Source organism: Notechis scutatus, chromosome Z (assembly GCF_049901735.1).
Source record: "Notechis scutatus isolate UNSWTSFEM ecotype Mainland chromosome Z, rNotScu1.2, whole genome shotgun sequence".
NCBI classification, from domain to species: Eukaryota; Metazoa; Chordata; class Lepidosauria; order Squamata; family Elapidae; genus Notechis; species Notechis scutatus.
Window position 1 is genome coordinate 121,944,447 of NC_142025.1, and position 10,448 is coordinate 121,954,894.

At 35.0% G+C, this 10,448-nt stretch overlaps 1 protein-coding gene across 1 annotated transcript; it reads right to left on the reverse strand.

The window, feature by feature from the left end:
- Positions 1-1,069: 1,069 nt before the first annotated feature.
- On the reverse strand, positions 1,070-2,479 carry LOC148129207 (uncharacterized). Its single transcript, XM_087947232.1, is given in 4 exon segments — positions 1,070-1,075; positions 1,600-1,681; positions 1,683-2,203; positions 2,205-2,479. Coding segments are annotated over 4 exon segments (837 nt in total). The 5' UTR covers positions 2,433-2,479.
- Positions 2,480-10,448: the final 7,969 nt, after the last annotated feature.

Below are 10,448 nucleotides of genomic sequence, written 5' to 3' on the forward strand. Positions count from 1 at the left end.
AATAAGAAAAAAAGAAGAGATTGCATAGCTAAATACACATATTGAGTATCAACAATCAAGTTAATAGGTTAGTCATTGAACAATTGTAAAGCCAAAATCACAGCAGCCAGCTCAGCACGTTGAGCTGAAGTCTGCGTGACAGTAAATTTAGAATACCATTGTTGTTGAATCTGCCAGACAACCACACCCCTTGTAGGTGAGCCATCAGTAAAAACTGTAAGAGCTTTAGAAATAGGATTTTGCACAAAAATAGAAGAAAAGGCCAGATTTAAAGTAGTAGTAACCACTATTCTAGGATCCTTGGGTAAAGAATACAACAAGTTTTCCACATATTGAGAAAAGGCTATCTGATATGATTCTGAAATCATCATCAAATGTTCATGTTCAACTTTTGTATGAGTGAAAGCTATGCTAATGAGATCCTGTCCTGTAAGATGTAAGGCTCGTTTACGACCTTTAATAATCAAATCCTCTAATGCTAATGATTGATAAGGATAAATGTTTCTAGGTGGAGTAGCAGACAAATTAATCCATTCATGAATGTTGACTGCTTGTGGAGAGGCATTAGAATAAAGACATCCTGTGGGTAAGGGTGCAGTAGGAAGAATAGCTAAACAAAGTCCTATTGTTAAGGATGTTATCCTGTCCACATATCGATGCTTAAACTTATTTAATATTTCTTGAAGGCATGTTCTTTGAAGATCAGTTAATACAACTAGATCTCCTGGTGCTTGTGCTCCCTTCAAAGACTGAAATAAGGGCAACATATCACCAGTTGTAATGTAGAAGAATGTGCGCCCAATTAATAATGCCAAGTAATTTTTGCCATTGTACTAAGGTATATGATTTCTGTACTTGTAATTCAGGAAGAATTGGAATGGAGCAATTATGCAACATTCTATGTCCTAAGTAGGTATAAGGTTCTACCTTTTGAATTTTGTCTGAGGCTATATATAATCCCTGTTGTGCCACAATATCCATTAACTCTTTTAACAATTTAGATTCATCAAAATCTGGGGCTGCTATCAATATATCATCCATATAATGATAGACTAAATAGGAAGGAAATTTATTCCTAAAGGGTTGAAGAGTATTATCCATGAAATATTGACAAAGTGTAGGGGAATTAAGCATTCCCTGAGGCAACATGCACCAATGATATCATTTTGTAGGCATGCTATTATTAAAAACTTCTTTTAAATCATGAAGGAAATGCCATTTCCCATTTTTCTTTTTCATAACAAAAACAGGAGTATTCCAAGGCTAGTAGACAGTTCTATATGACTAGCAGCCAATTGTTCTTGAACCAATTGTTGTAAAGCAGCAATTTTTTCCCTTGATAATGTCCATTGTTCGACCCAAACCAGCATACAACAGAGCCATTTAAGAAGAAGAGCCATCATCAAGAATCAAATGAACATTAAGAAGAGAAAGGATATCATGGACCCAAATATTAGTATTTATATCTAGAATGTATGGTTGTAGGAAAAAGGACTTACCAGCAGATGTTGTAACATTAATTTCTTGAACACTCTGCCAAGCACCTGTAGAACCTCCTATTCCCCACAATGAAGAAACTGTTGTTTTTTGCCACTGTACTGGCCATTGTAAAGAGGAGATGACAGTAACATCTGCTCCAGTATCCAATAACCCTTGAAATGGTTGTTTATTTAAGAAAGAGAGAGGAGTTCAGCTGATGAAGTAAGCCTACAGATAAAGAAGTTGATCTAAATCCTGCATCCACACGATTACCTATACCAGGAGATGGATTTTCATATAGAAGAAGAAACAATTGAACAACAGAAGAATTACAAGGAAGAACTGGAGGAAGATTCACCCAAATCTGAATCATGAAGATACCAGTGTAATCTGAATCTATTACACCAGGCACAACAAAACAGCCCTTTTTGTGTGCAGAAGAACGAGGCAAAATTAAGCCAACTAATCCTGAAAGAAGAGGTCCTTTAAACTGAGATGAAACTATTTTAACTTCCAAAGGAATTTTAAACTCAATTACCTCTTGAATGATTAGATCAATCCCAGTGCTACCAGCTGTGGCTAGGGAGGAGTGAGAGAGACTGCTGGAGGGGTCAGGTAATATTTGCTTCCCATCTTCAGGAATCATTGTATAACCATTTTTTATTCCTTCTACAAGTCCTCTTGTAAAATTTCCACTAATCCCATAGTCTGTACCTACCTTTTTTTAACTCTCCTAAGATCTGATAAGGCAGACCCTCCCATTCTGCAACTTGCAGTCCAAGCTGTGGCCCCTGACCAGGATGATATTGTACTGGACAAACAGACAGTAATTCTGTTCCTGAGACAGAGGCATCTTTTTTACAGTTCTCAACCATTTTCTGAAAAGAAGACTGAACAATAGAGTCAGGAGGCTTTTGCCCTGTATCTGCAACAGCTAAGAGAATTGAAGACATATATTCAGGTGAAGGAGGATAAATGACAACATTAGTATAACGTGAAGGTGGAGGTGTTAAAAGAGAAAGTTCATTCTGACCAAATTTTTCAATCTACATAAATGCCACACCTGCAAAACTTCTATTTCTGCTCTAGGTTCAGAATGCAATGTATTCCCTATACGTTCCCAATCAGTTAATTTTAAAGACCCCTCTTCTGGATACCATAAACACTGAGTTGCAATCTCCTGGACCAGACTTAAGAGATTTTTCTCTGGTACCTGAGTATTATTTTTCTTCAACAAATAGCCTAATTCATCTACATGCTTCCTTTGTTCCTCAGAAAGCGAAGACCCCATACTTACAGAAACCAAAAGGTTGAGAAACCACAATGGGTTGAAGGTGCACCAAATCCTTGCCGGATGAAGTAAGAGGGTCCCTGTTTGGGCGCCACTTGTTGTAATGACGAGGCAGTCGAGGTGTTTGATCATGATCAAATGAATCATGATGATCTTTATTGGAGTCTAGTCTTACATTTATACACATTTTTAGTAATCCTCTAACATTGGTTAACTTTAGTTTCTGCTCAGCTTTCGTTACTGTTTAGCATAGTAATTAACACAATTAATTATCTCTAGTTAAAGTCTAAGATATGTTTACTTCCTCTCTCTAATCCTTCTTTGCATTAGTGATTTGTTTGTCTGAGTTGTATTTGTTTTTGGAACCTTCATTATCTGAGGTTTGCCATCAAGATAATGACCTTCCTGCAATTACAACTCTAGAATAGAATAGAATAGAATAGAATAGAATAGAATAGAATAGAATAGAATAGAATTCTTTATTGGCCAAGTGTGATTGGACACACAAGGAATTTGTCCGTGCAAATACTCTCAATATACATTCATCAAGAGACAGGAAAAAAACATTCATCAAGAATCAGGAATCATAACAGATAACAGATAATCAGAGTTGGAAGGGACCTTGTAGGTCATCTAGTTTAAACCCCCTGCCCAAATGGCAGTCCAATCTCTTCTTGAAAGTCTCAAGTGATGGTGCTCCTACAACTTCCGAGGGCAAGCTGTTCCATTGGTTGATTGTTCTCACTGTCAGAAAGTTTCTCCTTATTTCCAGGTTAAATCTCTCCTTGTTCAGTTTCCATCCATGATTCCTTGTCTGACCTACAGGTGCTTTAGAAAATAGATTGACCCCTTCCTCTCTGTGGCAGCCCCACAAATATTGGAAGACCTCTATCATGTCTCCCCAGGTCCTTCTCTTTACTAGACTAGCCAAGCCCATTTTCTGCAACTGTTCATTGTATGTTTCAGCCTCCAGTCCCCTAATCATCCTGGTTGATCTTCTCTGTAATTTTTCTAGAGTCTCAACACCTTTTTTATAATGTGGTGAACAAAACTGGATGCAATACTCTATGTGTGGTCTTACTAAGGCTTTATAGAGTGGTATTAATACCTCACTTGATCTCAATTGTATCCCTCTGTTAATACAACTTAGGATTGCATTAGCTTTTTTGGCTGCTGGTGCACACTGCTTGGTCATATTTAGCTGATTGCCCACTAGGATTCCAAAATCCCTCTCACAGTTACTGCTATTGAACCTGGTTTCGCCCAGTCTATATGTGTATTTTTTGTTTTTCTTGCCTAAATGTAGGACTTTACTTTTCTCTACATTGAATTTCATTTTGTTAGATACAGCTCAGTGTTCTAGTCTGTCAAGATCCATCTGGATCTTGAGCCTATCTTCTTGGGGGTTACCTATTCCTGCCAGCTTAGTATCATCTGCAAATTGGGTAAGTTCCCCTTCTATTCCCTCATCTAAGTCATTAATGAAGATATTGAAGAGTACTGGGCCTAAGACGGAATCTTGTGGCACCCCACTACTTACTTCCCTCCATGTAGACTTAGACCCATTAAGGACTACTCATTGAGTGCGGTTTGCCAGCCAGTTGTGAGTCCATCTAGTGGTGGTGCTATCTATTCTACTTTTCTTGAGCTTACTAAGAAGTAGGTTGTGGTCTACTTTGTCAAATGCTTTGCTTAGTTCTAAATGTATTATGTCCACAGTATTTTGCTGGTCCACTTATTTAGTCACTGGGTTGAAGAATGAAATAAGATTGGTTTGGAATGATCTGTTTTTAACAAACCCATCCTCACTGCTCGTTATTACTTTACTTGTTTCTAGATGTTGGCAGATCTGTTTTTTTAATTATCTTTTCCAGTATCTTCCCGGGTATTGATGCTAGGCTGATTGGTCTATAGTTTTCTGGGTCTGTTTTTTTTCCTTTTTAAAAAGTGTTATTGTTTTTAAAACAAACATAAACAAACACAACATAAAAACATCAAACCATCTTCCATATATGTGCATACAGTGTGTTGGTTGGTTTACAAACTGTTTTGTGCTTCCACTTCTTAGTCTTCAATTACAATTACATTGTATATGTTAATCATATTGTTAATCAAATATTCCTAAATACGTTAATATCATTGTTAATCAATCATTTGATTATACTATTATTCATTCATGTTTTACAAGATAATCCATATTTTACTTAATTTGTATTATGACAGTTCATATTATCATCTCAAATCTATCCTATAATCATTTTGTAGATATAATAAAAAATACATCTTTATATATTCATTATGTTCTAAAAATCTGCATATTTCATTATCATGTTTTATTGTCTAACCATTGATAGAATAGATCCCAAATTTTATTAAATTGTTTATCATCTTGTTCTCTGGTTTCAAATGTCAATCTACTCATTTCAGCACATTCCAATATTTTCTTAATAGCTTCCTCCTATGTTGGTATTTTCTCAGATAGATATTCATACAATTTTTTAATCACCTTTTCATCAGTACCTGTCAAAATCTTATCTAAATCAGTCAGTTTATCATAGAAACCTTCTGTTTTAGAATCTTTGTCATACCTTGAATGTATTTGCGCATATGAAAACCAATTAATCTTTATACCTTGTTCCCCTAGTTTTTGCATAGATTTAAGTTCACCCTTTTCATTCAATATTTCACTATATTTGTTTGTTCCTTTTTGTATATTATAGGATAAGAAAATGCTTCAATAGTCGATAGCCAGACTGGAATTTTCAAATAACATTGTCTTTTAGTCTTCTCCCAATTTAACCACAGAGACTCCCGCATATAATGTCTTCTAAAGTACCCTGTGTTTTAGTTCCTTTATACCATCAAAAAGCATGCCACCCCAACAACAGATCTTGTCCTTCTAATGTCAACAATCTAGCATTTCTTAATGTTATCCATTCCTTAACCCACATCAAATTTGTAGCTTGGTAGTACAACTCCCAATTAGGCAAACCAAATCCTCCTCTTATTCTAGCATCTTGCAAAAGTTTTAGTTTTATTCTCGCTTTCTTACCTTGCCATATATATTTCAACACAATTTTATTTAAATCTTCAAAATAATATTTTCCAAGCCTAATTGGAATTGTTTGGAACAAATATAAAATTCTGGGTAATATATTCATCTTGATTGTTAATGACAGTTGTAAATTTTCCCATTTCGCCAAATCTAGCACTATCTGCAGCTTAAGTTTAATATAGTTATTCTCTTTTAGTGTACTACATCTTGCTGTCAAATGTATCCCCAAGTACTTGATCTTATTTGTGACCTGGATTTTTAATACATCCGCCAGTTCTTCCTTTTGTCTTGATAACATATTCTTTGTCAAAATCTTTGTTTTGTCTTTATTTATTTTCAAACCAGCCACCTTCCCATATACCTCTATCTTTTCTATCAATTTTAATGCTGTTTCTAGTGGGTCTTCTAAAACGAAAACCAGATCATCTGCAAATGCTTCAAATTTAAATTCTTCCTTTTTAATTTTCATCCCTTTTATGTCCTTTTCTTCTCCAATATTTCTGTTTAGCACTTCCAAGGTTAACACAAACAACAAAGCTGACAGTGGGCACCCTTGTCTTGTTCCTTTTCTTATATCAATAGAGTCTGTCAGTTTTCCCTCTATCATTACCTTTGCCGTTTGCTTATGATATATAGCTTCTATTGCTTGGATGAATTTTTTACCAAAACCCATCTGTTTCAGCTGTAATAACATAAATCGCCAATTCACATTGTCAAATGCCTTCTGTGCATCTAAGAATATCAAAGCCATTTGTTTTTCAGGGTATGCCTAGTAGTATTCCAAAGTGTCCAAGATTACTCTCATATTCTCTTAAATTTGTCTCTTTGGCAGAAATCCATTTTGATCAGGGTGAATAAAATTATTTAGGTATTTTTTAAGTCTTTCTGCCAATATTGAAGCAAAGATTTTATAATGTGCGTTTAATAGGGAAATAGGTCTATAGTTCTTGATTTGTAATAGGTCGGCCTCCTCTTTTGGAACAAGTGTAATATAGGCTTCTGACCATGATTTAGGTATCTTCTTCTTTAACATAACTTCATTCATAACTTCTAGCAATGGAAGATTCAACGATTCTTGTAGTGTTTTGTAAAATTCCACAGGAAGTCCATCTGGGCTGGTGCCTTTCCATTGTTTTGCTTCTTAAGTGCTTCAGTTAACTCCATCAACGTTATATTGCTTTCTAACCTTATTTCAATTTCTTTAGGTATCTGGGGTATGTTAGCATTCTGTAAGTACTGTTTAACTCTTTCATAGTCAATATTCTCTTGTGTGTATAGTTTCCCGTAATAGTCTCATATAATTTCCTTCTTCTCTTTACTTCCATGGCAAACTTGAGCTTGATCATCTATTAATTGCAATATTTTCCTTGATTCTTTCTCCTTTCTCAGTTTATATGCTAACCATATAATGGTTTATTTGCATCTTCAAAATAGTTCTGTTTCGCACCTCTGATTTTCTGTGCTAATTCTTCTTTTTCCATTAATCCCATTTTATGTTTAATTATATCCATTTTTAACTTAATGTCCTTTTTCTGTGGCATTTTCTGTAACTCTTTTTCAAGTCCTTTATACGCATCCTCTAATATCTTAGAGGCTAGTCTTTTCATGGTATTTCTTTCCCTTGTATAGTCTATTATCAAGCCTCTGGCATATGCCTTCATTGTATCCCATACATTCTGCATTGATATGTCTTCTTTTTTTATTTTCTTTAAAGAAAAAAGCCAGTTCTTTCTCCATCCTCTGTATGAAGTCTTTTTCTTTTAGTATAGTATTATTTAACGTCCATCTAGATCTTCTTCTTTGTCCTTTCCATTTAATTGTCATTGGATTATGATCTAACAAAATACTTGTTTCAATATTTATTTCTTGAATATTGGCTAACAATTTTGTTGACATCCTTATCATATCTATTCTGGACCATGATAAATGTCTGTTTGAATAGAAGGTGTATTGTTTAGTCTTAGCATTTCTTTCTTAGCATTTATTTTTGAAATTATTTCATCTGTCATTTTAAAAAAGGATTTAGGGACGGTCTTTCTGTTTTTCTTTGTTGTTTTCTGTGTTGTATAATCCAATTTATTGTCTACAATTCCATTAAAGTCTCCCATCATAACGATATTAGCATAGTCCAGTTCAATTATTTTCAGATGTAATTTTTTATAAAGTTCTTCTTGATTGTCATTTGGGGCATAGATTGTGATCAGGAGTGTTTTTATATTATTGTCCATTATTTCCACCATTAATAATCTTCCATCGTCATCCGTATAGATCAATTTCGCTGGGATAATATCTTTAATGTATAAAACCACTCCTCTTTTCTTGCATTGTGTCAAAGAAGTAAATATTTTCCCTAACTTTGGCTGTATCAACAGTTGTTCATGTTGCTTTTTAATATGTACTTCTTATAGGCAGATTATATCAAATTTGAATTTCTCTAATTTGTGGAAAGTTTTCCTTCTTTTAACAGCTGAGTTAAGTCCATTTATGTTAATTGTAATCAGTTTTTTCTCTTCCATGCTTATATTTTATAAGTAGGTTTGGCAGCTCTTGTACATCTTGCTTCACATTGTTTTTTAACTTCCACCTTTCCACCTACTGCACTTTCTTCTTTTTCAGTCACAATTTGGCAGTCCTCTTGGAATTCAATTAGTGACATTTCTTTTTCTATCTCCTACTCTTTCCCTCCAAAGTATTCAGTATGAAATAATTCAGCTTTCTCAATTGAGTCAATTCTGTGTCTCTGTTCTTGCCATGTGAACATTAAACCTTCTGGAATCAGCCATGTATAATTCACCTCTTTTTAAAGTAGAATTTTAGTCAGGAATCGGTATTCTCTTCTCATCTCTCTCACTCTTCTGGGTACTTGTTTCAGGACCACAATCTCCTTATCTTTATATTTCAATGTTTTCTCTCTTGCCACCTGCAATATTTGCATTTTAATGGCTTTCTTTGTGAATCTGATGTGAACTTCTCTTTCTCATTGAAGCTATTTCTCATTGCATATCTTGTGAAGACTCGGAAAACCTCATCTATTCCATCCATCATCTTCTCTTTGGTTGTTTCCAGAGCTAAAGCCAAGATTTCTATCATTATATCAGCTAAGTTTTGTCCCTTTTCTTCCTCTATGTTTTGGAATCTGAGATAAAATTCTGATCTATCCATCTCCCATCCCAGCATCCCACTTTTATCTTGTTCAACCACTGTTAATCTGCCATCAATATCCCCAATCTTCTTATCTCTTTGTTTATCTTCTTCATCAATTTTTTGGAATCTCTCATCATACTTTATCACCATTTGTTGAATATTCTCCACCTTTTCATCAGTTTTTTTCTTTTCTCTTTTCGGTATTCTCTGTTTTTGCTTGTATGCTTTGAATTCCTTGCATTATCATCTGCAGTGTTACCTTTTCCTGTTCTTTTTCTTGTTGTAACATTGTCTGTATTGAGCGTTGTCCTCCAGATGGTGAAGAGGAAGAAGTAGGAATTGAAGAACCAGCCGCTGTTAGTTTCCTGCTAATTTCAGATGATTCAAAATCTTCAGGTTCTTCTAGACCTTTATCCACTCATGAAATAACCAATTGTAATTCCATGTAAAAATAGTGGAAAAAAAAGAAGCAGGATAAGAAAAAAAATTCTTCAGGTTCTTGTATACCTTAATCCAATAGATTAGTTAAATAACAGTAAAAACTCAAAAAAGGAAGAAAAAACCATAAACAGAAAAAGAAGAAGAAATGTTAAATCTTGTAGAAGGCAAAAAATAAAAAGTAAAAATCTAAAGAAGAAGAAAAAAGAAGTTCTTCAGGTTCTTCAACACTTAATCCAATTAAAAACTTCATTTTCTGTGATCACCAGAGATTGTGAACCCAATGGGTCGGCGTCAGTTGTAGGAGGCTTGGCTGTTGTTGGTGTGTTTGAGATGGGGCTTGTGGAGATAGGTGGCTGTCATTTCCTTTCAAACCTGCAGTAAAACACATTCAGGTCATCTGCTAGTTGTTGATTTCCTTCTGCCTGGGGAAGCCAGTGATGTTTTTAAGAGTTGTCCACATGTTTGCTGGTTCATTTGTTGAGAATATTTGTTGTTAACTTTTCAGAGTAGCTTCTTTTTGCTGCTCTGACCTCTCTTGTTAATATCTTTCTGGCCTGATTGTATAGCATTCTCTCACCTTTTCTGTAGGCTTCCTCTTTGGAATGACATAGCTGCTTAAGTCTAGCTGTGAAGCAAGGTTATTGTTACTATATATTTTCAGGTTCCTTGTTGGTACACATAAGTCTTTGCAGTAACTGACATATGATGTTACAGTATCTGTGAGCTCGTCTAGGTCTGCAGAGGTATCTTCAAAAACATTCCAATCAGTGCAATCAAGGCAAGTCTAGAGCTTCAGCTTTGCCTCATCAGACCAAGTCCTCATTGATTTAATTGTTGATTTCATGGTTTTAAGTCTGTGTGTAGGCAGGTACAAGGTGAATCATGCAGCAATCAGTGTCCCACAGCTGCTTATGGTAAAGACCTATAAGCATCTTTTACTGTTGTGTAGCCTCCATACTGTTTGGCTTCAGCCTCCATAATTTGATCAGCTAGAGTTTTAATGCCTTGTTTACACAAACTTGTGGAAGAACATACACA